Below are 27,583 nucleotides of genomic sequence, written 5' to 3' on the forward strand. Positions count from 1 at the left end.
TAACTATTGCATGTTAAAGCAGCATGTTCAAATGTGGATATAATGTGATGGACATGTGCGTTGGCACACCTTAGGCATCACCTTAGAAGATGCATTCCCACCTGTCATAATTTCTCTTTTAAGAGGACGCTTTCCAACTGCAGTTTTTATAAGAACTTGAATCTTACAATGTTTTCAAAAATAAAACTAGTTTTAATTGATTAAGAAAACCAGTCAGTTACATAAACAGGTTGGGTTAACAGCTGCACATATTGTAAAATGGTAGAAGCATCTATTTCGATAAGTGCAAATTCCAAAGAATAGCTGCATTTTGCTTCTTGAATTGCTTGAGGTAGTGTGAATTCAGTAGATTCCCCTTTAAATGCATTTATCCCACATCCCTATGTGCAGAGGAAGAATGGAATGCTCCACTTATCCTTCACCAGCTTGTTCTCTTTCTGCATCATAAGGCTCAGCTATGACTATCTCTTTCCTTGGCACCACAGGACAGCATAATGCCTGATTTTTTTTTAAAGTTCCTGGCGACACCTTCAGCATTTTAAGAACATTTGTGTGACTGAAGGCCTAGGATTTTGCAGCCCTGTAGTATCATTATGCGTGATCTTTCCTTGCATGAGACCTTCACCATGGTCAGAAGTACTCAAAAGAGAAAGGAGTCCAAGGTGGATGGGAGTTTCTTAAAGGTGAACCATTGAAAGCACAAATGCAACAAAAAAGAAAAGTGAGTGGTATCTAAAGAAAGCAGTGTGCCTGCATAAGGAGCTTACAGATGAGCTGAGATTTAAGAAGGGCATGGATAAGAAAAGGAAGAAAGGGAAAATCATGAAGGAGGAGTATACAAGAGTATTATTGTGGAGAAGTTGGTAAAATGTGGGCTGGACAATGTAACTGTTAGGTGGATTTGTAGCTGGTTGACTGACCAAACCCAAAGAGTTCTCACTAATGGTTCCTCATCATCCTGGAAAAAAGTGACAAGTGGGTTGCCGCAGGGTTCTGTCCTGGGCCCATAGTTGTTCAATGTGTTTATAAATTATTTGGGTGAAGGATTTGAAGGGATGCTTATCAAATTTGCAGATGAAACCAATAGGGAGGGCTTGCGAATTCTACAGAAGATAGAATCGGGATTCAAGATAAGCTTAACATATTGGAGAACTGGGCCAAAACTAACAATATGAATTCAAATAGGGACAAACGTAAGGTTCTACACTTAAGCAGGAGTAACCAGCTGCACAAAACTAAGATGGGGGGACACTTGGCTTGCGGGTAGTACTTGTGAAAAGGTTCTAGGGGTCTTAGTAGAACACTAGCTTAACATGAGTCAACAGTGCGGTGCAGCAGCAAAAAGAAAAGAAAAGCTAATGCTGTTCTAGGCTGCAACAACAGAAGTATAGTGTCCAGACCAAGGGAAATAATAGCAACACTATTCTGCCTTAGTCAGACCACACCAGGAATACTGTGCCCAGTTATGGGTGCCACAACTTAAGAAGGATATTGACAAGCTGGAATGTGTGCAGAGAAAGGCAACCAAGATGATCAAAGGCCTGGAAACCAAGCCTTATGAGGAACAGTTGAGGGAGCTGGGTGTGCTTAGCCTGGAAAAGATGAGACTGAGAGGATATAGGATAGCCATCTTCAAGTATCTAAAGGGCTGTCACATGGAAGATGGAGCAAGCTTGTTTTTTTCCTGCTCCGGGGGGTAAGACCCAAACCAATGGATTCAAGATATAAGAAAGTAGATTCCAACTAAACACCAGGCAGAACTTTCTGATGGTAATAAGTGTTTGACAGTGGAATGGAGACTCTCCTTCCTTGGAGGTTTTTTTTAGCAGAGGTTTGGTGGCCATCTGTCATGGATGCTCTATTTGACATTCCTGCATTACAGGGGGTTGGACTAGATGACCCTTGGGGTCCCTTCCAACTTTACCATTCTGTGATTCCATGGCTACCATGCAAACTGTTCAATTGTTACCTTGCAAAACCTCCTTTGCTTTTCCTTTTTTTTTTTTGGCCATGCAAAATGCTTGTTTTCCACTTCTTTTCTGTGTAGAACAGATGTTATCATAAATAGCTCATCCCACAAGCAAACCTCCCTGAGGGCTGCCATCGTATGTGTGTATAGGTTGGACTTTCCTTCTGAGTAAACATACTCTGCATTGTGCTGTAATTAGGTTCCACTCTCACAAAGGAGACATTCAGGGACCCATACTAGAACAGAAGGGGCACTGCCCAATCCACCTCATTTCCCCTGCCTTCCTACTTAAAATCACTCCAGGGCGTAGTGCTGCATGCCAGCTTCATCCTATGTAGTCTCAGTTTGCCCTTATAGAACTCATCAAGGAGGAGGAAGAGGACAAAACTAGGATTATTTGGTTCTGCCTGTCATTGGCTCTGGCTCCACCTACTTCTGGCTTCCCAATAGACCCCCAACTACTACTGCCTGTAGGACTGTTGCTATTCTGTTTGTCTGGGAGCTAGAGCTCACGCTTGACATCCCTACGTTGTGGGGGGTCAGTAATCTTTTGCAAATATCAGGCACACCTTTTTTTTTTCTCCTGAAGCCTACCCCGACCTCTCCCTTGTAGGGATTCCCTGCCTGCTTGTCCCTGGCTAAAGTTGTTGGGAGTGCGGTTGCTGCTTGCTTCCACCCAGCCTTGCATCACAGGGAGAAGGCAGCATTCCTAGTACAGTGGTACCTCAGGTTACATACACCTCAGGTTACATATGCTTCAGGTTACAGACTCTGCTAACCCAGAAATATTACCTTGGGTTAAGAACTTTGCTTCAGGATGAGAACAGAAATCATGCTCTGGTGGCGCGGCAGCAGTAGGAGGCCCCATTAGCTAAAGTGGTGCTTCAGGTTAAGAACAGTTTCAGGTTAAGAACAGACCTCCGGAACAAATTAAGTACTTAACCTGAGGTACCACTGTAATTCCAGCAACACCGGTGAGGTCATTTGGGCAGACAGCAGGCTTCACCATGCCATTAAGTTTTCTTTCTATGTCTGATCTCACCTCTCAGACTGTATCATGGGCCTCTTTACTCCCACTCTGGCTTGCGGGTAATTTCCTTGAATTGTGTGTGGAGGTCAACTGCAAAGGTATCTGGATCAAGGGAGAAAGGAGTTCCCGGGGGACAGGGATGGTGTTGGAAGGAAAGAAGCAGCCAACCTGATGCCCAGTGAGTCACCTGTAAGTCAGCTTGGGTTGTTTTTGACCAAGGCTACTGGGAAATGTTATAAATCATCATCATGGCTAGGCTAAAGAAACTGTGCTATACCATCGGTCCATCTAGCTCAGTATTGTCAACACTGACTGGCAGTGGCTCTCCAGGGTTTATCAACCCTACCTGCAGATGCGGAAGATCAAACCCAGGGCTTCAGATGCTCTACCAGTGAGATAATGGTTTCTGCTAGTGCATATCACACCCCAGCCCTCAATCCACCCTAACCTCTTGAAAAGTGCTGGCTCCTGAAGAGAATCTTTGCTGTTCCCTAAGAATTCTTTTCTTTCTGCAGCCTTGCCATGTGATATATCTGGAGGTTTTTTTTCTTCCCTCCCTGTTCTTGAGGTTTTGGAGTCATGCGATTCGGAGGGCGTCTCTGAATAAAGCAAGCTGGAAGCTTGCTTGTTTTCTTAGAGGAAAAAAGCTCTGAATAGCTTGCAAGCCTTGTGGCAGATGCCTGCATGCTAGAACAGTAGGGCAGGTGCTGGATACATTGTGATGGGGAAAAATAGGGGGAAATCAGTGCAATTCAGTTGCTATTCATCCCTATAATATAAGGCATGCAGATCAAAGCCTTTGGTTTTTCTTGGGGGTGGGGTGGGGGTTGAGGGAGGGGTGAAGTGGTTCCTTTTTCATTTTCATCTAGAAGGAAATGGTTGGAGATCTCAGATCAGCCATAAAAGGCGTTCTGAATAAACGTCCTAGATGCAGGCTCCGTGAGGACTGTTGCATTATTTTCCAGGTTATTTTGAATGAAAATTGCAGCCGCCAGATCCAGATTGCCAAAACTGATAAAAGGTTTCCAACTAGCTGGAAGCTCTCTGGGGAATGCTAGATGTTGCTATGGAATTAGAACTGCTGGCATGTGTTGCTTGCTTCTGCAGCCCCACGGCTGCCTACCCAATCAGCCCCCTTGCAAATAGATGGGTTACAGATAGAAAACACAATACTTGGGTGTGGAGTGCTCTTGTTCAGGGTGCCCAGCAGCAATGTGTGCCCTTTCCGAGATATTCCATTTCCATTCCCTAACTAACCCCTTCCTGCAGCCAGTCAGCATTCTGAACCTATTCCCAGTTCTCATTGGGTTAGTCAAGATTTCCCCCTTACACACACACACACACACACACACACACACATATACTGAGCATGGGTGGTGCCACTTTGACTAAAGCTGTGTACACACCATATATTTACATCATGCCCCCGGAAAGAATACTGGGAATTATAGTTTACCCATACAAACTGTAGTTCCCAGCACCCTAAACAAACTACAGTTCCCAGGATTCTTTGGGCCTCTGTGGGAACAGGATGCTGGACTAGATTCCTGATTCCTCAGGACTCTTAACTGTAAGAAGAAAGTGGCCACATGCAGTGAGAGGGGCAGAGCTGAGAACATCTTGACCAGCCCCCTGCCCCCCCCAAAAAAACCCTGGAACCAGCAGTACACTAATGCCAGAAGGTCAAAGCATCTGAGAAAGGACAGAGCTTGACACTGGTGGGGTATATTGAGGGGGGCAGGAATGTGCTTTAAATATACGGTGTGTCTGCAGCCTCAGAGAACAAGCTTGCTATTGCTATATGCTGGCCTTTGCCAACCTGGTGTTTTGGACTACAACTCCCACAAGCTGGCGGGGATGGATGGGAGCTGTGTCCCAAACCATCCAGAGGACACTAGGTTAGTGATAATAAAGACACCACAAATCAGACAGAAAGCTTTAAAATGCTCAAAATGAAATGCAGCTGGGAGGAGGCAGTATTATTTTGTGCATGGGGCAGAAGGGACTGTTAACACAGCACTCCTGGTTTTTAAAAGAGGTGTGGAGGAGCCTGGCAATTGCCTTGATTCTGAGCAGCACCCTCTTTCACGTTGCGAAGGGAGAAATCAAGCCAGGCACATGGCGTTCATGCCATGCTGAAGGCTCATGATGTCATTGGAGCATGTTGCCATTGGCTGAACAATGATCCTGAGGGCAGGAGGATGGGTTCCTTAGCAACCTGCTTTCAGAGCAGCTTCACCCTGTTGTGGGTGTCACAGGAGGTCTGTTCTGCAGGGGCAGGCTGGCACAAGGGCAGGCTGGCACACGACAGCTGTGCTCTTCGCCCCTCCAGGTTGTGTGCCTGGGCACGGCGCCATCCTGTCGTGTCCCTTTAGGTGCCTCGCTCTCAGCCGTTCCACTCGTCCGTCGGAGCTGTGGTTTGCCACCACAGCCAGCAGGTGGAACTTATGCGCCTCTCAGACAGGCTATTAGCAAGCTCTTTGGCCGCCTGCCCTGGCTGAGCTCTGGAACAGCACATGGTGTGCTCAAATGATGCTGTGCATCTCCCACGCTCTGCGGGGCTGGACTGCAGGCCTGTGAGGGCAGCACACATTTGCACACATGCACAGAAGCACACATTTCCTGCTAGTGAACTTGCTGTGCGTGCACACACACACACTGTTCCACCCTGTACTTCTGTGGAAAGATCTTTAGCCAGGTCTATTAAAAGGAAATGTTCTTTGGAAGGGATTCCCCCTTCCTTTGTTTTCCAGTTACTACTTGTTCAGTTTATTCTGAGAGTGCTGATGTGGTGGTTCCTGCCCCACCACCACACTTCCCCTTGTCTTTTATCCACCAACATCAAATTCTGTTCTTTTTCAGATGCTTTGACCTTCTGGGATTAGCCTAGTGCTGGGTTTTTCCGTTTTGGAGGGGAACCTTGGGCAAGTTGATCTCAGTGGGCTCCGTCTTACTGATTGTGGCCTCTTTCTTCTGCCACTTAAGAACATAGGAGCCCTTCTGGATCAGATGAAATGGCCCACCTAGTCCAGCATCTTGTTCTCACAGGTGCCCATGGGAAGCCTGAAAGCAGGACCTCAGCAGAACAGCTTAGAATCTTGGAATTTTAGACTTGGGAGGGAACACAAGAGTCATAGCTCACCAAGTCCAACTCCCTACAATGCAGGAATGTTTTGCCCAGGGTGGGGCTTGAAGCAATGACCCTAAGGTTAAGAATCTTCATGCTCTACCTTGGTTTCATCCCTTGTGATTCCCAGCTACTGACTATTGCTGACTGCCCACCTAGCAGTTCAAAAGTACGTCAAGTGCAAGTAGATAAATAGGTACCACTCTGGCGGGAAGGTAAACGGCATTTCCGTGCACTGCTCTGGTTTGCCGGAAGTGGCTTAGTCATGCTGGCCACATGAACCGAAAGCTGTACACCGGCTCCCTCGGCCAGTAAAGTGAGATGAGCACTGCAATCCCAGAGTCGTCTGCGATTGGACCTAATGGTCAGGGGTCCCTTTACCTTTACCTTTACCTAGTCCCATGTCTCTCCTCCTGGACCTGATTCACTTCAATTCTTAGAAGGAGCTGTTGAGATGTGGAAGAGGGTTAATGCTCCATCTTCTTGCTCCTTCAACTGTTTGCTCACTCACGGAGGGCAGGTGAGCAAGCAAGCAGTGCCAGGAGGCAGGATATATAGCTCATTGGTAAGAGCATCTTCTTCGAAGGTCCCAGGTTCAATCCCTGGCATCTCCAGGAAGGACCTTGTGGTTTAGCTTAGCTGAGAAGTGTCCTTGAGCTCTGCTTCTCACTGGTCTGGGTGGAGCATAGAGCATGTCTATAAATGCAAAATTTATATTCCTCGTTCTAACCACTTTTAACTCTGGGGCTGAAAAAACCAGTGAGCTAGATGGACTGTTTGCTTTACTTGTTATAAGGCCACTTCCTCTGTTTCTAAGGAGGAGGAGGGGCAAAGTTAGAGGGCATAGAAATTGAAAGTGGGTAATAGGTGACCTCTTATTACTATGCAGCAGAAAATTCAGGATGGCTCCAGGGCCAATCAGATGGGGGACAGGGGACGGGACAGGATAGTCATTTGTCCTGGACCTCAAACTCAAAAGGGGACGAGCCTCAGATTCAGTTACTTGCTAATTTATTGGCATTTAACAAGTTTAGCAGCTTGTTTTTATGTACATTGGACCAAAATAGTGGCATACACTCCCAGAACTGCAAATATAAGCAAATAAGGGAAAGTGGCTTGTTAAAAGACATGGGGGTGGTGGTTGTTTTTTGGTTGATGGGTATAGATTTCCTCAAATGAAAGAGTTAAGAATGTTCATTACTATTAATAATTAAAAATTATGACACAAGAAGCAGTCCGTGATGAATGTGTACTCTCGGATCAGCTGGATTATATAAACAAACTGTACATGTGTGTGTGATCTTCCTCCCCCAGCCACCACCTGTGGGGGCTACCAAAGCATCACCTTGCCCTCAAGGAAGATCTAGTTTTCAATAGGTATCTCCCCACACCCGTTGTAGCATCTATCAGCTGTTTTATTATATACTTTATGCTTTTTCTTTTAATATTCCTGTGTAAATTGCTTTGTGGGGTTTGCCAAGGACAAGCGGGCTTCCCTCCATCAGACCCCTCCCTTCCCCTACCTGCCTTCTTACTTAAAACCAGTCCCAAGCCATGGTTTTATAGGGGACAGCAAGGGGGGCATGCCACCCTTTTCCTCAGCTGCTGCAGAGTGTTGACTCTGGAGGTGGTGGAAGACTCACTCTAAATAGTATAGAAACCTGCAGGGCTTCCACTTCGGGCTGGCCCCAGAAGATGGAAAACCTGGGCCTTTTCCAGGAGCCCCAAGTCCAGCAGAGGGCTTGCCACCCCAAGGTTGCTATCATAGAATCGTAGAGTTGGAAGGGACCCCAGAGGTCCTCTCGTCCAACCCCCTGCAATGCAGGGATCCTGCCCACAGCCAAACCACCCTTGTACAGAATATCCAAGAACATCAATGGCAGCCTTGGGTAATTCTGTTGTACGTCCTGCTTTTTCCAGGCGAGGGGTCCCCTCTGAGAATGCCATGCCAGAGAGCTCCCAAGTTCCTGGAGGAGGGTGGTCACTTACCAGTCGCCAAAAAGAGAAGGCACAGCTTTGCATAAAATTTGCATGGATTGCACAAGCTGGGGCTGATGGGAGTTGTAGTCTAAAACATCTGGACGGCACCACATTGGCTACTCCTGCTCGAGGGCTAATTGCCGACAGCTTTCCTAGGCAGGCCTTGCTGTTGGGCTGCAGTGGCCAAGAAATGTCCTTATCAGAGGGCCATGCTCTGTGTGTGCCAGCCCTTCCTGGACGGAGAAAGTCCTGGGTCTTGTCAACCCTTGCACTGCCTTGAGCTCCATAACGGAAGAGAGATGAGAGACGAATGTACTAAGTTAAACAAATTAAAACACCAAAAACAAGGCAGCTCAGCGCTTTCCTAGCAGAATGGGATTAAATGTGGGCAGCTAGAGGTGCTTGATCAGCTAAAATCCTAGAGACGATGAGTTTACTCCCTTCTGCTTAATGGGAAAAGTTTTCGTGTTTTTTAAACGGTTTTATAATGAGCAGAAATCAACAGGTGAATGATTTGTCATCCCTGCAGCTCTGTGCCAATAAAACTTTCTCCCGATGATTTCCGCTTGCTTTGTGACTACTCAGTGTGCAACCAAAGTCCTTTTAAAAAAGAGAGAGAGAGAATGGGGGGGGGGGAGTGGTAATCTACCATAGCTCACTTCTCCCCTTGTGTATTATCAGAATTGCCCCTTTCTCCCCACAGTTCCCATTTCACAAGCTATTTTTGTAACATTGCGGTTAGCTCATGTAGGGCATATGGTCTATCTGAGGGTGGGGTTCACTTCTACCAGCTGCAGCCCCAGCTGAAGAGCTTCTGGAAGGGAACTTGTAGCTGACAGACATGCAAGCTCTAGGGCACTGGGGTCTGTTCCCATCCCATCCTGCTGGACAGTAAGTGCTTGTGGTCAGAAGAACAGGGACGGAAGACAGAGGACTGCAGAGATCTGGACTCCTTCTGCACCAAGGTCCGTTCTATGGCTGGGGTTGGGGGTAGAGAACGTAGGAAGGTGTCATGTGCTAGACCAAACTAATTTAGCTGTCTAGTGAAGTGTTGTTCATTCTGACTGACAACAATACTCCCGCTTCTCGGGCAGAGGGTCTTCCCTATTACCTGCAGCCTTGTCCACGTTTAACTGGAGATGCTTAAGGATAGCTCGGTTGGTAGAGCATGAGGCTCTTAATCTCAGGGTTGTGGGTTCGAGCCCCACGTTGGGCATAAGAGTCCTGAATTGTAGGGGGTTGGATGACATGACCCTCATGTTCCCTTCCAACTCTACAATTTCTGTGATTCTATGAGCACATCCTAGGGCCATCTGCTTGGAAGCACTAATTGTCACCAGGTACCTCTTGAGAGCTGAAAACCCTACTTGCTTTGTGAGATCTGCTAGTGCTTTTATTTCCCTTAGCTTGCTGCAAGGCGAGGAGGATTGCATTTCGATTGGAGCAGTGGCAGCTGGGGGAAAGTGTGTGTATAATAATTTTCCCTGCGCTGCTTTTGTCATTGTTTCCTCACCTCCCAGTAAGCTGCTGTTGGCACCGCAGGGGGTTGCCTGAATCCAGGCTTGATATAGACAACTGCTTTCTTCTGCCCTCCACCCAGCAAAAGGCAATTCAGATCAGGACACAAGCACAAGAGGGAATACCGCCTCTCTCCCAGTTCCATGATCAAATTCAGAGCCCACGCTCCCCATGCAGCGGCTTCAAAATAAGCAACCCTCCTGCAAAAAAAGCAGGAAGTGCAGTCATAGATTTCCAACTCTATGTCCATTTTGGCTGAGATAGTAGGTGTCAGATGATGCTGAGGGTTTTGATGGGTGGATGAATGGGTTACTAATGCTATTTAAGATTTGCCTATATTTGGGAAGGGCCACAGCTCAGTGGGGGAGACCACCTGCTTTGCCTGCAGAATGTCCTGGTTCTTGAACCTGGTTCTTGCCCCAGCATCTCCTGGTTCAGGTAGGAATTTCGCCTGAAACCCTAGAGAGCGTCCCATGAAGAATCCCGGGAACTGTAGTTTTTAAGGGTGCTGAGAATAACAGTTGTATGATTACTTTTCTTAACGAACAACAGTTCCCAGGATTCTTTGGAGAAGACCTGGCAGTTAAAGTGGTTTAAGGGTGCTTTAATGTAAAGGTGTGGATGTGACCTGACTCTGGAAACAAGTCCGGGGCTATCCTGCACTCCTGACTGCTAGGAGGAATAATCTTTTCCACCACTGACTCGGTGCTGGTGTTTTGCTGGTTTTCTTCCAGCCTGTAGCCCCTTCTCTGTTCCTCCACACACACCCAGCTTCCCCTCCTTTTTCCAGCCACACAACCCTCCTTAGGTCAGAGATGCTTCCCATGGCAGGGGCTTTTAGGAAATGTAGTCCTAAAATTCCAGAGCCCAGCAATTGAAGCATCCCATATGCCATGGACAAGGAGCCGGTGGCCGTTCAGATGCAGATGTTGTTGGACTACAGTTCCCACTATCCCTCCCCAGCCTAGCTGTGACTCATGGGAGTTGTAGTCCAATAACATCTGGAGGGTCACAGATTCCCCTGTTCCTGTCTTGTGCAAATGGGCTTTTGATTTTTATTCTTACCTTTGGGTCCCTGCCTTCTGCCTCCTCTGCCTGCAGCAGCTAGCTGAATTTCAGGCCCAAAGGGAGAGAAATCCCACTTTCTGTCCTCTGGTAGTGGAATGACGAAGGGCTGGCTTATTCCTGGGCTAGCTTTAAATCCCACACTAACTGATCTACTGAGGAGGTGTCCTCTTAAAGTGCATGCAAGGGGCAAATCCCAATTCCTCATTATTACCGAGATCCAGAATGCCCCCAGCAACCAAGCAGCAATAATGCACAGGTGTGATGGTCAAAGTTGATGCTTGCACAGCTGCCTCAGAAAGCATTTGTACTGTCAGGTCTATCTGTATAAGTCAATGTCTAGAGTGACAGTTGCCTGCTTGGTACCTGCTTTCCCCTTTGTTGTTGTTGTTGTTGTTTTAAACAGGCGCGATTAAACAGCAGAAACATTTGCTTGCTCCCATTTGAGCAGAGATCCAGTCAAGGGGCTCTTCTACTGCCTCCCAGAAGAGGCTCTGGGCAGCTTTCTTTCTCTGATACATCCCAGCTGCTACTCAGTTAGAGCCTCTGGTGCAATTCACGGAGGAAAAGTTCCAAAAGACCCTTTGGCTGTGTCTCGGAGCAACTAATGGGAGGTTCTGTCAAAGCATCTGTTGCTCTTGAAATGGAGGAGGTGGTTAAAGAGTCCCTTGGCTGTATTTCCAGTCAAGTGGGAGTGAGTAATTGTGTGGAAAGCCGTGATACTGGCCCCTTCAGCCTTTCATCCATCCAAAGCATGGCTATTGCGTTGATAGGAATGTGGACTAGTGATTGTATACACGCAGGAAGAAAAGGACTAAGTTCCTTGGGGGCCAGGTGCTACGGTAGGAGCCAAGCCCCAGCAAAACTGCTGGGCAGGATGGATTGAATTATCAGGCTGCTAGTTGCCTATTACTCCAGGGAAGAGAGGATGATGAGTTAGGGGATATCTACATGTGGGAGGGGATGCAGGTGGCGCTGTGGGTTAAACCACAGAGCCTAGGACTTGCTGATCGGAAGTTGGCGGTTCAAATCCCCGCGATGGGGTGAGCTCCCATTGCTTGGTCCCTGCTCCTGCCAACCCAGCAGTTCGAAAGCACGTCAAAGTGCAAGTAGATAAATAGGTACCGCTCCAGCGGGAAGGTAAACGGCATTTCCGTGCGCTGCTCTGGTTTGCCAGAAGTGGCTTAGTCATGCTGGCCACATGACCCGGAAGCTGTACGCCGGCTCCCTTGGCCAGTAAAGCGAGATGAGCGCCGCAACCCCAACGTCAGTCACGACTGGACCTAATGGTCAGGGGTCCCTTTACCTTTACATGTGGGAGAGAGGATGCATGGATGGCATGCATGCTAATATGCGTGAATGAGAGAGAGAGAAAAGGGGTGTCACTGCCCACTATTCGTGTTGGCCCCTCCTACTGTCATCATGCACACCCAAAGGAGATAGACCCATAGTCTATCTCAGGTGGGGAACCTCCTGCTTAGGGGCCAGATTTAGCCCACCAGGCCGTTTCCCCTAAACCTTGCCTGCTTGCTGCATACCTCACATCATATGCAACACTAGGTGTGATGGGACAGGTTGAGTTGTAGCTGGATCAGGTGCCTGCACAACTGATGTCTGCAAAAAAATAATAATAACAGGGTTGAACTCCCTGCGCATCAGCTGACGGGCAGGGGGTTCTGTCCTGCCTCCATCCCTGTGGGCCAACTCTGACAGGCAGCAGGACCATCCACCTGTCGCCAACTGCAATCATAATGACATCCTGTTGGGAGTTAAAGATCTGGTCTGCCAGGCCAAAAAGGTTTTCCCACCCCTGCAGTCTCTCAGGACCACAAACACTTCAAGAATTGCGCAGATCCGATGAGTCATCCTGCCTCTCTTTTGTGTTAGCACCCAATGTTCTCAAGCCAAAGTTCTTGATGACATGGGAATAAAAGCCCTGTGTTTTTTGTGTGTTTTTCCCCCTTCTCCCACTCTTCAAAAAAATTGAAAATGGTCCCATAATTGCTGGAGGTGGTTCTGAAATCTAGGTATGGGGCTTGCTTGTTATATGACTGTGGCTAAACCGCTGGAGCAGGGGCCGGCTATACCATGAGGCAGAGTGAGGCAAGCTTCTTTAGGCAGCAAATGCTGAGGGGTCGGACATGGGCAAAGCTGGCCTGTGCTGTAGCTCCTTAGCTAGCCTGCTGCCCCCAGGAAAAGTAGAGGCTATCTAAGTAAGATTCAACGACCAGACTGGCTGGCTTTTGTACATGGAATGTGCTACCTCAGGCAGCAAAATGCTTTCAAATCAGCCTTTCTCAACCTGTGGGTCCCCAGATGTTGTTGAACTACAACTCCCATCACCCTTAGCTAGCAAGGCCAGAGCTCAGGGATGATGGGAGTTGTAGTCCAACAACATCTGGGGACCCACAGGTTGAGAACCGCTGCTTCAAATGGTCATACCCAGTTGAGTTGTCTCCTCTTTTTCTTTATCTCTTCCCTGCAGGATCCAAGTATCTGAACCAGACCAGAAACCTCTGTAGTCCAGCATCCTGTTCTCATAGTTGCTAACCAGGACATGAGCACCTTCCATGCTTGAGATCCCAGAAACTGGTATTCAGAGGCATATTGCTTCTAATATTTATTCCCCCTCCATTTTCAGTGGATGCATGCCTTTGAATATCAGTTGCTTGGGAATCACATGTGAGGAGAGTCCTGCTCCGGTTTTGCTTTGCAGATTTCCCTTGGACATCTTGTTGGCCACCATGAGAACAGAGCACTGGATTAGGTGGGTCTTTGCAGGATTTTTTTAAATCATAGAATTGTAGAGTTGGGAAGGGCACGTGAGGATCATCTAGTCCAACCTGCCTGCAATTCAGGAATATGCAGTTGTCCCATACAGGGATTGAACCTGCGACCTTGGTGTTATCAGCACCACGCTCCAAACACCTGAGCTATCCAGTGTTCTTACTGAAAGCAGGAGCAGGAGAGCTTCCCCTAGCATGTGGTTGCAGTGATGGGGACAGCTTCATATGTTGGATTTCTGCCTGTTACATAGCTGTTCTGGATGTTTTGCCTTCAAGAAGGTAGCACACTCTTATGCTTCAAAACAGGTTGCGGTCCCTCTACCTATTCTATAATCTCAGTAGAGGTTGCATTCCTCCATTTAGCCCTATAGACAATGCCGACCTCCCCCAAGTGCCCTTCTCGATTGGACTCTCTTGCTTTTGTCTCATTATTCTGAGATTCTTAGAACCTGGTGTGGACAAGACATTCTGTATCCATGGATACTGTAATGTTCTCTTCTTCTAGCAAGAACAGGAATATCCATCTTGAGTTGACAGATTTCATATAGTTGTTTGCCAAGGCACAGTGCATCTGCTGCAAGGTGCTCTGGGATATGCTGAGCAAACCTCCAGATGGTGTCTGTTAGCATAAGCAAGGGGCATGCCTGGGGAGAGGGGTGCTTGACCTTTCACTGGTTGCCCAGAAAACAGCTGTTTGAATCTAACAGTAACCTTAAAAGTTGCAAAGGGGCAGCTTACCTATTTAGCAGGGTATTTCTACTGTACTTCTGACGAGCAGTGGCCCTCCAGGATTTCAGGCAGGAATATTCTCCACAGGCCTGCCCAATCCTTCCTTAACTGCAGGTTCCAGAAATTGAAAAGTGGGACCTTTTGCATGGAAAGCCTGCACTCTCCCCCTGGGTTATAGTCCTTGCTGCACATTTCAAGAGAGTGTTGGTGGTGATGTGGCAAGCAATGCACTGGGGAGATTTGTTTGCCATTTCTGATGCTGTTTTTTTGGCACAATACCTGGTAAGTTTTGGGTGCCACACTGAAAACTCCTGCTGTCAATGATTCACAAAACATTAGGGTACAGCAGGAATGGGGAAATCTGTGGTCCTCTTGATGTTACTGGACTACAGGTCCCATAATCCTGGACCTTTGACCGTTCTAGCTGGGTTGGATGATGGGTGTTGTAGTCTACTGACTTCAAGAGGGCCACAGGTTAGAGTTTCTAACTTTGGAGTCGTTCTTGCAGCACAACCACTGATGGACTTTAACACCCCAGGTGAAAAATGTATGCATATTGCAGAATTTGGAACAGTCATAACACAGAGATTCAGACCCCCACCCCATTGTGTTAAATCCCACAGGCTTTAAGTTCCGTGGGTGCATCTGTGTCTCTGAACTTTCATCTTCTGTTTAGGCTTGGGCTCTGTTTGTGCATGAGGCTTGGGCTCCTTTCGGACCCTCCAGTATTGGGGGGGGGGGTGCAGGCAAGAGTATTCAGTGACGAATCTGCTCCTGCGTACCTCCCTCTGTTGGCATGGCAACAAGTCAAATTATTTAAAAGGGGGGAAGTCTTCCATTATGTCAGGTTGCTATGGCAACCTGAATTCAAACGGCAAGTGGGCGCAGGAGGCAGAACATTTCCTTCTGGACTGCAAGTTGGTGAAAACCCCGTTGTTCCAGTAGCCTTTCAGTGTGGGGGCAGGTAACCCCCCCCCAGTACATTCCTGTAATGGAAACAAAGGGATGTGGAACTGGAGATAATGGGTGATACTAATACTGTGCATATGGGTGCTGTAAGAGAAATTGGGGGGACCATGGCCCAATTTATATAACCCGTTCTAATGTCCGAATTTGGTGTGCAAGCCTTTGAAGGTGGCAAAGCCCTGATGTGGAAGGAGGTAGCAACCTTGGATCAAATTCTTCCAGCCTTTGTGGGGGATTTTGTTTCCCTTTCTTTGGTTTCCAGACATTTTCGCAGGAAATGTGGGGGTATTGCAGACATGACAGTGCTAGAGTCGGACAAGGGGGGCCTGTGTCCGCTCTCTTACATTGTCATAGAATTATAGAGCTTGAGAGATTTCGAAGGCCATAGCTCAGTTGGTAGAGCATGAGACTCCTATTAATCTCAGGGTTGTGGGTTCAAGCCCTAAAAAGGTAAAGGTAAAGGTACCCGTGCCCATACGGGCCAGTCTTGACAGACTCTAGGGTTGTGCGCTCATCTCACTCTATAGGCCGGGAGCCAGTGCTGTCCGCAGACACTTCCAGGTCACATGGCCAGCATGACAAGCTGCATCTGGCGAGCCAGCGCAGCACACGGAACGCCGTTTACCTTCCCGCTGGTAAGCTGTCCCTATTTATCTACTTGCACCCGAGGGTGCTTTTGAACTGCTAGGTTGGCAGGCACTGGGACCGAGCAATGGGAGCGCACCCTGCCGCGGGGATTTGAACTGCCAACCATGCGATCGGCAAGTCCTAGGCGCTGAGGTTTTACCCACAGCGCCACCGGCGTCCCTGTCAGTTCAAGCCCTACGTAGGGCCAAAAGAGTCCTGCATTGCAGGGGGGTGGACTTAATTATCTTTGCAGTCCCTTCCAGCTCTCTGACTCTATCCTCACCTTTGCTCAGTGAAAGAGCCATCCCCAAAAGATGGCCGCCCAGCTTCTGCCTGAAGACCTCCGGCAATGGAAAGCCTAGCCACTGCTCTAGGCAATTGGTCCCGCTATCTTAACTTCACCTGCTGCCAAGGAGTATTTCCTGAGGCTCAATCAACCACTACTTTCCAGTGACTCAACCTGTTAGATCCAGGCTGATTTACATTTAAAGCACATTGCTTCTCCCAAGGAATCTTGGAAACTAGATTGTGAAGGGTGGTGGGAATTGTAGCTCTGGGAGGGTGAACTACAGTTCCCAAGATTCTCTGGTCAGAGAGCTGTATGCTTTAAATGTGGTTGTGAGCCTAGTCTTGTCCCCAGGGCATCCGAGAATAGGTCTTTGCCCGCTTGTATGTGACGGCATTTAATGAGTTTGAGGAGCGTTATATGCCCTCTCCTCAGTTATCTCTGCTGTAGGTTAAGCATACCCAACTCCTTCATAGGACTTGAATAGTACATGCCATTCATTTAAATTACCGGTAAATGGCTTCAAAGAATTCTGGGAACTGTAGTTTGCCTCCAATTCACAGCACCCTTAACAAATGACAATTCCCAGGATTCTCTTGGGAGGATGTGCTTTAAATACAAGGTGTGCAATATAGTGAACAGGCAATCTGTTTAGTGGATCATTCATCCTGATTTGCTTATGCAGTGTTTACAGGGAGTTTATGCCTACGCACCATACACTTAGAGCACATGATCAAAGAAAGCTAGGAACTGTACTTTACCCTGGCAAAGCTACAATTCCCAGGATTCTGGGGGTGGAAGGCATGTGCTTTAAGTGTATGGAATGAATGCATCCTGTCTGTAGATACAGCAGAATGAGATGGTAGAGTGGACTATAATATTTCAGGCGGCTGTTGGAGAGGGCCATTTTTCAATGTTTCCCCATGTCAGAGAGCAAGAGAGAACAATACCCCCTGAAATATTTTATTTCTTAACACATCAGAGATCCTATCTCCCTGCTGTCCTAGTTTTCTGCTTGAGAGGAGCTTTTTAGATGGTTGGTTGGTTGTTTTACACACACACACACACACACACACACACACACACACACGAGCATTTAAAACTCTGTTCCTTTTTAAAAAGTAAAAATAAGATTAAATGATGTGGTCCTCACTTGTCCCCTGAAGCGGTACAGTCCATTCTACCACCTCAGGCCTCTACCATCTAATTTTGCTGTGCATGAATCACAAAACTACCTTGTGAACTGAGAAGCATCCTCCTTCAGCAGGACAAAATTCCAGGAAATGCAAAAAAAGTATCAAACATTAGGATGTAAATTCATGAAATAAAATAAATGAAATGATGGCATCCAACTCTACTTGTCTGGATGGGGAGCAGGGTCAGCTCCACTATGTACCATGTGGTGGTTGCCTATAGCAACTCATTAGGTGATTCATTAAAGAACTAGCAAGTTCTCAATGACTTGAGTTTTATTTATACAAACACAATAAAACTAGGTGTTGTTGTTTTTTAAAAAGTGATGTGGTGTGCACAGCCTTAGATGAAACCTGTTACAACCGCATGATGTAATTTGGTTGGTAAAGCTAACTTCTGGCGTGCCAAGGTGATGGAGAAGCTGCTTTGATGGTGCACTTTTCCACATGGGGACAGGTGGTCTGCACCACCAGATTTGGGTGAGGACTTGGCAAGCATTGTGAAGGTGGCTGCGAATCAGGTTTTCCACTTCCAAGTGCCAAAATTTATTAGGCTGCTGCCCATGGAACGCAGTCTGCTTCAAAAATGCCTCCAGCGTGGAGGATAACCCTCTTCCACCAAGAGCCACTGCCCTCCTTGAATTGTGCAGGAAATTTATGGGATGGATTTCGTAGAAATGCACTGCTGTGGCACTCTCTTGGTGCGTGGAACAGTGTCAGGACATTAGTTGCCTAGAAGTGCGAAGGGGTGTGTGAGTGTGTGAGAGAGAGCATTTGTTCCACTGTGATGTGAGACTTCAGGGCATGACAAGGCATCTTAAAGCTCCATCACTTCCCCCTTTTTCTTTTAACTGCTGGTGTATTCTCTGCAAATGGGCACAGATGATGGGGTGTTTTTTTGCTAGAGGTTCCCTGACCAAAGGCCACAAAAATCCTACCAGCAGCATGGTAATGGAGCTGGGTCTCCTGAGAGCTGAAACTTCTGAGCCCCTTTCCTGAAACTCCAGAGGGGGGGGGGGGAATCGCCCAGCTGTAGAGTCAGTCCCCGCTTCCCCATTCTTGGGCCATATCTTCATGAAAAACAGGCAGGAAACTGTTAGCAAAAGGAAATCCTCTTTTTGCCTGCACAGTGGTTTCTCTGAAGCCAAACCGCTGGGGCTTTTGCTGCAAAGCCACTAGAGACAAGGGTGCAAGGAAAAAACAGAATGTTTTGCAAGGATTATTTTCTCCAGGCTGTTCTGGAATGGGTTGTGGCTCAGTGGTGGAGAGCATGTTCTGCATGCAGGAACTCCCTGCTTTAATCCTCAGCACCTCCAGGTTGGGTTTGGAAAAAGCCCTATCTCTGCTGAGCTACTGCCAGTAGACCAGGGTAGCTTATTAATTTCAACCACACTCCCAGGGGTGAGGCCAGAGCCCAAAAGTGGGCACGGCAAGAAATAGGCCTCTTACATTTCTGCAGCAGGATACATTCCATGCCAAAGCCACATGTTCCTACACCCAAACAAACCTCTCTCCATCCAGGCATGCATGAGGCATTATCAGAGTATTCCAGCTAGACAAGAGCACTTGTAGAGGCCATGAATAGGGTTGCCACCAGTCCCTAGAAAAACGAGATAGCCCTGTTTTTGGACAAAAGTGTCCCCAGACCCATTGGGACTTCAAACACGACACCTTTATTACTGTATTTGAGCTTGGCCAGAACCAAAATGGCGGTTGTGTCACTGTTGTGTGCAGCTGATGAGGAGCCCAGCCCGGTGTGAGCAACTATAGAGAGAAGGAGGAGTGACCTCCTCTTCACTTGCCGCCTCCTTCCTTCCCTCTCGCTGGTGCTCCTCCTCAACCATCACGTGATGGTCTAGCATGGTGCAGGTCCACTGCCGCTTGGCCCCCTCTGACCTGACCATGGAGCTGAGGGAATGAGAGGCGTAGCTTGAGGAGAGGGGTGTGGCCTGGAATATGAGTGTATGACTTTGGCAGAGTCCCAGTGACAAAACAGACAGACCTGGGGCTGCATCCTATGGTTCTCAACCTCCGTTGTGGATTATACTGGACTACACAGAGCAATTATTTGGCTCTGCAAGAGGTAGAATGATCACTTATGCATTGCCTAAAGGCTTGCATACACTTTGCATATGGTAATTTATGTGTGTAGATGCAAAAATGTAAGTCCTTACTGTTATTCAAAAAGAATTACAGTACATCTCATCATGTTGAGGAAGACTATGGGCACTTGACCTGGGTGTCTGATCCGATGCTAGCAGCTGAGCAGTTTCAAAGCTCCTTCCTTTGTTTGTCTGTCTGTCTGTCTGTCTGTCTGTCTGTCTTTCTCTCTCTTTTTGTGCAGTTTTTCTAATCTTTAAACCAGACCAGAACCAGGCATGCCTTCACATATAAGAGTGTGTTCTCTATCAAGTAGCTAACATATGCTAACCCTAGTATAAAGGCAACTTCCTATATTCTAGCTCAGCACTAGAAAACAATCTGGCTTAAATCAATTAAAATCTTTGGATTGACTAATTGGTGCAATTTAACTCAGCAACAGATTTTTTAAAATCTGGGTGCTTTTTATTTTTTTTTACTAATACTTATTAAGGGGTGGGGAATCTTTATGGCCCTGTGGACCTTACCTGATCGTACACCTTGTGGGCCAAATTAGACAGGTGGGTGGGACTGCGCCCAGGGGTCAGCCACAGTGTCACATGGGCACCAGGTGATTGGGTGCTTTGAAGTCCTGAAGTCATTTTGCAAACCCAGGGAGGAGGGTTGTACACCTGAAGTCTCTGCAGGGAATATGATCCAGTGCTTTTTGGCTCCAACAGATGATGGGCAGTAGAGCCAGAACTGAAGCCTGCTTTCCCTTGCCAAAACTTAATTGTGCACATTAAGGATCCTGATAGTTTGTTGGCAGCTGTGACTACCTGCCCACACACCTGACATAAGACGAGTGGGTGTGGTTTGGGAAAACCAGCCTCAGACTCCTAGTGGACCAAGTTTGCCTTGCAGACCAGATGTCCCCGCCCCCCTCCGTTTTATTCAAAAGAACCTTTTGCAATTTGTTTTTCAAACAGATAAGATTGTAGGAAATGAAGCAGGGAGGAGCCTTCAGCAGTACAAACACATCTCAAATCAGCAGATAAAAATAGCAGCTTACAAAAACTGCAGATGGCAAACTCCATCTTAGGAGAGGTCCGTTCCCCCCCCCACACAGGGAAGCAAGTCCTCTTCAATTCATCATAAAACGCAACAACACCTTATTTCTTCTTAATCTTTGTTTTTTAAACAAGTTTTAAAACAATCAATATTGGCTAGCAAATATGCTTTCCAAAATACAAAACAGGTATTAAAACGAGAGGATATCCTTCATAGAACACGCTTTTGCATCACTTAAAAGATAAAAAAACACACACACTTCCCACCAAAAACAAAAACAGCAACAACTATTTTTAGTCATCACCAAACATAAAATTAGATATCTGCAGTGTGAGCAGATACAAAAGAGTTTCAGGGTTCCCGCACATTTAATAGTTGTTCAGGAGCTCCACAGGTATTAAAGGTGGAGAGTCCCTGTGCTCTTTTTCAGCCTAACTGGCCAAGAGCTCTTTAAAATTGGGTTCTGTCCGTAATGGAAAGTAATAAAAAAAATGAGCATGTACAGAACTCCACCCTCCCATCACTTAACTAATAAAAAGAACGGCTCCTGGGTCTGAGAGCTTCCCTGTGAAGCAGGCTGGCTCAGAACCAGAGATGAGCACCACATACTAAGTGAGGAGCTGCCAGCCTGTTACGGAAATTGGCCTTTGGACAGCTAATTACACCATCTGCTGGCTACTGTGGGTAAATGTGGGCAGGAAATGCCTTGCAAAGCATTCTGGCTGTGAAATTAAAAGCTTTGGCTGAAGTAGCAAGGGAGAGCTCACACACACCCGCCCTGCAGATGTGATGCTATCTGGACAGGAGAAAGTGTAGTATGCTCCTAACCACATGCGGAGTAGCCTTATGACTTGACCTCCAGCCCACCAGGTGCCATTTCACAGCAGAACGGCCATGGCTCAGTGTCAGAGCATCTGCTTTGCATGCAGAAGGTCTCAGGTTCAATCCCCAGCATCTCCAGTTTGGGCTGGGAGAAGACCCCCGTCTGAAATCCTGGAGAGCTTCTGCCAGCCACTATTGACAACACTGGTGTGACTCAGTACGGCATTAGACATGATTCTGTGTTTCTGTCTCCATGTGTTATTTCCTTGTGTTCTGTATAATGAAGGGGGTTTACTTCCAGCAATTAGCTTCTGCTCTTATCGATGATGCTGGCAACCCACAGGTTATGCCAGGCTGCCCTGGGAGGATTTGCCCATTGCATCCCTAAATAGGTCCCTTCTCTCCCCATCCCCCACGGGAGCTCTTCAGAGGAAAGCACAGTAACACACTCCTCCCACCACGAAATAGTGCAATTATTTCCAACTCATCCTGCCGTTTGCATGGTGGTTCCGGGGCTCAGCAACAAAGAAACCCATCAACCTGGGAGAGTGTTGATGAGGAGGGAAGCGTGCCTTTTGTGCTTGGAGAACAGGGAACAGACAGTTGGCATAAGGACATGTTGGTGCAGGAAGGACCATTCTGCTCTGTTCGTACATTATACAATGCTAACAAGGGGTGTGGGAGAAATTTGATTCAGCTTGCATTTAAAGGCACACTCATCTAATTCACGCTTTTCTTAACAATGTGCAGGCTGAAAGCTCAGCCATCTTTCGAAAGGAGCACTGCTCTGTGAATTTTGCGATGCAGTTCTCCAGTCAAATAATGTGTTCAAAAATGCATATACCATCGAAAGTGTGCATATAAATGCACCTGTTAAGTGCAAAACCAATGCATCTGGCTGTCGTTCAGAAGGTGGGTAGTTTGAGCCCACCTAGAGACAGCTGTGGACAGATGTCCTGCATTGCAGGGGGTTGGACTAGATGACCGCTAGAGTCCCTTCCGACTCTGATTCTTTCATCACGTTTGGGGAAATTGCTTTTTTAAAAATGTGTCCGTTAGGGAAAACTGCATACCGGTGTGTATCTATTAGGATAACTCGGCACTGGGAAGCTGATGGATTTTCATGAGTTGTTTTTAATAAAAAAAATGAACTGATAATGGAAATATGGTGAGCTGAACTTAAGGCTGGAAAAATGAGAAAATTAACATTTGCTCATTCTTAATGCTGTTAAGTTTGGCAAATGACATGAGGAATGGGTATTTTCTTTCAATCAACACAGCCTTCTAGCTCTCATGTGAAGTCTTGGAAAGCCAAAGAGAGGCTTAACAGGCCCTGCAGCCAAGCTCCCCCCGTGCCCCGTTAATAATAGAAGCCAGGGATATCCATTGAAATGAAAGGGTAGGAGATTCCAGATAGGCAGCAAAAGAGGAACTGATGGAACTCTCTGCCACATGATAGATCACGAAGAAGTGGGACAACCGAATCTGAGGCTAGCTGTATTAAATCCGTTTATAGATGACTCTAAGAATTTTACTGTTTAAGGAACTACCAATCTCTTTTCATGCCTGCAGCAGAAATATATTGACACAATATTGGAAAACAGCTACTAACAACTCAAGAGACATGATAGGAAGGACTGTGGAACATACCACTTATGGAAAAACTAAGGAGTCATCTTAGAGCACTAAGAAATACAAAAAAGAAATAATTATTTTGAAACTGTGTGGTACACGTTCATTCAGTACACTGGAAAGGACAGTCCACCCACAGCCCACTCTGGGGAAATCTGTTAAAACAGAGAATAGAAGACAGCTAGTGGATAGAACCAACTCTATAAACTATTATACAACCCAGCATAATGTTTTACTGTATCGTTTGCATCTTATATGCAGAGCCGGCCCAACCATGAGGTAGGTGAGGCTGCTGCTTCAGGCAGAAGAAAGACAAATGCACACACCCAGGTGGCATGCCTGTAGGTGTCCTGCATGTCCTGCCACCAGTGGCAGCAGCAGCAGGAACAAAGCAGCACTTCCTGTTTCACCTCAAGCAGCGAAATGGGGCACGCTGCCCCTGTGTATATGTAATGTTTGGGCCAGGGGGTGATAATACGGAGATTGATTGTTGTAAGTATTTTCAGAAAGGGGAGGGGGGTTAGGCAGATGGGTGGTGGATGAGGCTGTCCACAGCAGCTAGTCATGGTGGCTATACAGTGGTACCTCGGGTTACAGATGCTTCAGGTTACAGACGCTTCAGGTTACAGATTCCGCTAACCCAGAAATAGTACCTCGGGTTAAGAACTTTGCTTCAGGATGAGAACAGAAATCGTGCTCTGGCGGTGCGGCGGCAGCTGGAGGCCCCATTAGCTAAAGTGGTGTCTCAGGTTAAGAACAGTTTCAGGTTAAGAATGGACCTCCGGAACGAATTAAGTACTTAACCCGAGGTACCACTGTATACAACAGCCAGCATCACAAGCAGCAAGCATCTGAATGCCACTTGCAACAGCTGGAGAGTCTGCTGGTAGGCTCCCCATGGCAGATCTGGATTGCTGCAGAAAGCAGGGTATTGGAGCTGTGGTGGCTAAACTGGTTTGAAACTGGTTTGAACGTACAGCATGGACAGGCCTTAAGACCTCTTTGTATTTCTAGAATCCCTGCCTGGGGCTGTGATTCACCCTCTGGCTATCTTTTCTCCCCAGCGACTTCTAACATAGACCTGGATGTCAAGAAACCCACTCCTCCCAAGCTGCTATGGCACCAGCCTGTGAATATCTTCTTGGCCCGTCCTGTTGGGGTGGAGGAGCTTCACCATGAAGCTGAACTCAATCTCCAGAGCTTGCTCCAAGGTGCGTGGGGGTGAGGGCCTGTGGAAGGGAGTAGGAAAGGTCCGCTTGTCTCTCCGACTTGCAGGTCTCAGCCCCAGGTAGTCGGTGTGTCTGGGCTTGGGAAGGAGCTGGCGGATAATCCTGCAGAAGGGGTCTGCCAAGGACTCACAATGGGTGCAGAGAATGGGGATGTGCAACAATATCAACCCTTGTGATTGGCAATGAGCGTGAAGCTTCTGGACTGGCTATAAGCAGCGTCACCGAGAGAGGAGCAAGTGGTACTTCTTTGTTGGGCAAAGAGAGGCCTGTTCCTGAGCTTTCGTTTAGGAAAAGAAATCTTTTTTCATTGATTGCTACAAAAAAATAAATTCAAAAAATGTCGCAACTTGTGGAAAACCTACGAAGATTTAGAACAACGTGAAAAGAACACAACATTATTTACTGAGAAATGCTAATCCTGCAATATTATAAAAGGGTGAATCCTGCTAAAAGAGGAACACCAAAAACAGGCTGAGATACTGTACCCTAATGATCCCAGTTATGAACCAAACACCTAGGTAAAACAGGAACATTTTCTGGCACCTAAATATTCACCTGGCACAGCATATCTCTGGATTCCAGTTGATGGGAATCACAAGTGGGAAGAGCGCTCTTGCACCCAGGTCCTTCTTGCCATAGGCATCTCCCACTGGTTGGCCACTGTGAGAAGAGGATGCCGGGCTAAATGAGGCACTAGCCTAAGAAAGCAGGCTCTTCCGATAATGATGGCGCCCGGTGGCCTTTCTGAAAAAAGCACTCCGCGGTTGGGGAGTCAACACTGAAAAGGCCCCTTCTTGTGTTGCTGGCCTCTGCATCTCCCTTAGAGGGAGCGCATGAAGCCTTGGACTTACAAATGCAAGGGCCACGTACATCTCTAGCACTTGCAGAATGAGTGCTTCGAAGCAAAAATGTGCAGACTGTTTGAGGCAATTTATCAATATGAGCCTGTTCCCCACCATTCAGCTTCTCTGTGTCTTTATTTCTTCTGCAAATTTATAAACATCTCCACAGCCCCAAGGCCATTGGAAGTGGCATACAAGGTAAAAACAGGGTAATGCACAAATTCTGAAGATAATTAGAACTATTTCTACAAACTCTGAAAACAATAAAGCCATCCCTATAGAGGTACAATTATTTATTTTAAGCTGGCAAGTGCAGCTGTGAATGAAGAATGTTATGGTGAAATTTAAAGTTATACACATATCAGGGAAGGACACCCCCCCCAAAAAACAGCTTCAGAATGACCTAGGAAGTTGCTTATCCAGACAGAGCTTCCTGCTTTTATATTAATGCTGTTTTGGGGTCTTTTGTCGTAAATGTGTTACTCGGGATATTTTCCTTTAGGTTCAGGAGAACAAAATTGCCTGGTTCATTTTGAAGGGTGCTCTCTCTTTTTTTTTGTATTTTCTAGTAGAGAATTGGTTGTCACACAGAGAAAACAACTTGGAAATAGAGAATTTTAATGAAGCTTTCACTGGGTGGCAATGTGTCTACCCAAAAGGAAAAAAAGGAGAAGCAAAGACAGAAGTTTACACTCTTTCTAACACATTTGATTATATGCCAAAAATCAAACAAACTTTCTTTTCTGAGTAGGGGAGCATTTAAAAATTCCCATGCAAATAAAACTCATCCATAGTATAATCATATTTTGTTGGGAGGGACAGATATTATGACTGAGAAAGTGTAGGCTACACCATAAATCTCTGGGGTTTCTAACAGGCCACCTTTTGAAAATTATAACTGAAAAACTGTGCAGAATTTTGTCATTCAACCCACCCACCCACAAATAATGCTCACAAAATTGCACATTCACATGCTGGGTCCCTCCCCTCTCCCCAAATCCAGCCGCCTCTGTAATTAGGAGCATTAAGAAAAGTGCAAAATCGTTGGGAGGCAGTTGGTATGACCAGACTGAGCTGATTTCTTTCTTTCCCTCCTTCCAGAAGAGTACGAGGAGCCTTACTCAGAAGCCAGGGCCAGTGGCCAGACCTTCCGCTATGCCAGTTCTCATTCTGCAGACAGGCCCCTCGACTGCAGCCCCCGGCCCCCAGTACCCAGCAAACGCTTGGAGTTTGTGTTCATGGTGAGTCTGGCAAGCTTCCCAGCATTGCATATTCCCCAATACAATTCCTACCCGGTGCCTCGGTCCAAAGTTCTACCAGCCCATGCCTTAAGGGGCCACATTCCTTTCTGGGACACCTTCTGAGGGCCAAGTACCAGTGGCAAGCGAGGCCACAGACCAAAGCGGGCAGAGCAGTGGATGTATACTTTTAACATTTGTGTGCAGTAGTTTGGTTCCTACACACATACATGCACATTCCTCTCTGTCTGAGGGCCAGGCAAGCAAAAGGCATTGTCGGAGTTCAAGGGTGCATTCCAGCCAGGCAAAAGCACTCCAGAAGGGTGCAAAACAGGGCCATGAAGGATTGGGGGTGGGGGGTTGACTGGAGAGGGAGGTGTTCCCTGGGGAGGGTTCCTAGGGCCAAAGAGTCCTGGAGCACTGCATTTGGATCCTGGAAGTTGCTCACTCCTGACTTAAGAGGTGGCAAGTACTTGGAGGACAACCTCTGATCATCAACTGCAGGAATGCAGCAGATCACCTGATATCCAAGAGCTGCCTGAAATCCCTTTCCTTCTGAATCCCTTCTTCTGAATAGTAGCCCTAGTGGAGTAGGGCGCTTGTGTTTGAATTCATTTATTCCCCCTCCTCCCCACTGCTTTCTGACAGCCTGCAAGCCAGCAAGTGAAGGAGAACGAGACAACCACGCTGGGGGTGAGGGCCCCAGAGCCTTCAATTAGCTTGCCCACTACGCCAGACAAGCACACCACCTGGACCCGAACTGGCCCTCTGCCCTCCGTTGATGAGAGGAGGTTGCACCAGCCCTGTTCAACCCAAGCCAACATTGTTCCCATCAACGTCTCTGGTAGGGTTGACTGTCTGTCTGTCTGTCTGTCTGTCTCTCTCTCTCTCTCTCTCTCTCTGTGTGTGTGTAGTAGAGAAGAGGAGTTAAAAAGTTATCATATGACGCAGAATGGTTGGGGGTCGCAGCAAACAAGGTTTTAGTTCACCATGCTGGCCGGTGTGCGGCATGATGTGTCAGATGTCTAGCAAGATTGAAAAGCACAGGAGATGGAGGAGGTTTCATTGGGACTCACATGAATTGGCATTTGTAGTGTGTCCCATCAGGCTAGGTCTTCTCAGAGACATTTTCCCCCTTTCTATGCCCCCCCCCCCGTTTTTCTGCATTCTGCTTGTGTTATTCAAGTTTCACCAGCATCTAATGCATCCAAGGTTAACCAGTATGCCTGTCTCTTTGTCACTTTAGTTGTTATGGTGCATGGTGCCCATGTACCGCCCATCTCACTTCCAAGCTTTGGCAGGAAGAGATCTCAAGAATAACAGCAATTCATTGACTGCGCTCAGTCCTGACGCCAAACCATAATTTGGCGTTGATATTTGATCATAGGCCAGGT

At 47.1% G+C, this 27,583-nt stretch overlaps 1 protein-coding gene across 2 annotated transcripts in view; it reads left to right on the plus strand.

Annotated features, from left to right (window-relative positions):
• The window catches only part of NHSL2 (NHS like 2), a 118,987-nt gene that overhangs the window by 70,568 nt on the left and 20,836 nt on the right, over positions 1-27,583 (plus strand). The window contains exons 1-4 of one of the 2 annotated variants that reach the window (XM_083484617.1): positions 8,894-9,071; positions 23,945-24,091; positions 26,053-26,192; positions 26,838-27,033. In XM_083484617.1, the coding sequence (XP_083340743.1) occupies positions 26,190-26,192; positions 26,838-27,033 (199 nt within the window). In that variant the 5' untranslated portion in view covers positions 8,894-9,071; positions 23,945-24,091; positions 26,053-26,189. Of the gene's footprint in view, positions 1-8,893; positions 9,072-23,944; positions 24,092-26,052; positions 26,193-26,837; positions 27,034-27,583 lie in introns of those variants that run through there. The other variant, XM_083484616.1, reaches the window with a different exon arrangement.

Source organism: Podarcis liolepis (assembly GCF_965112155.1).
Source record: "Podarcis liolepis genome assembly, chromosome: Z".
In the NCBI taxonomy this organism is placed as follows: Eukaryota; Metazoa; Chordata; class Lepidosauria; order Squamata; family Lacertidae; genus Podarcis; species Podarcis liolepis.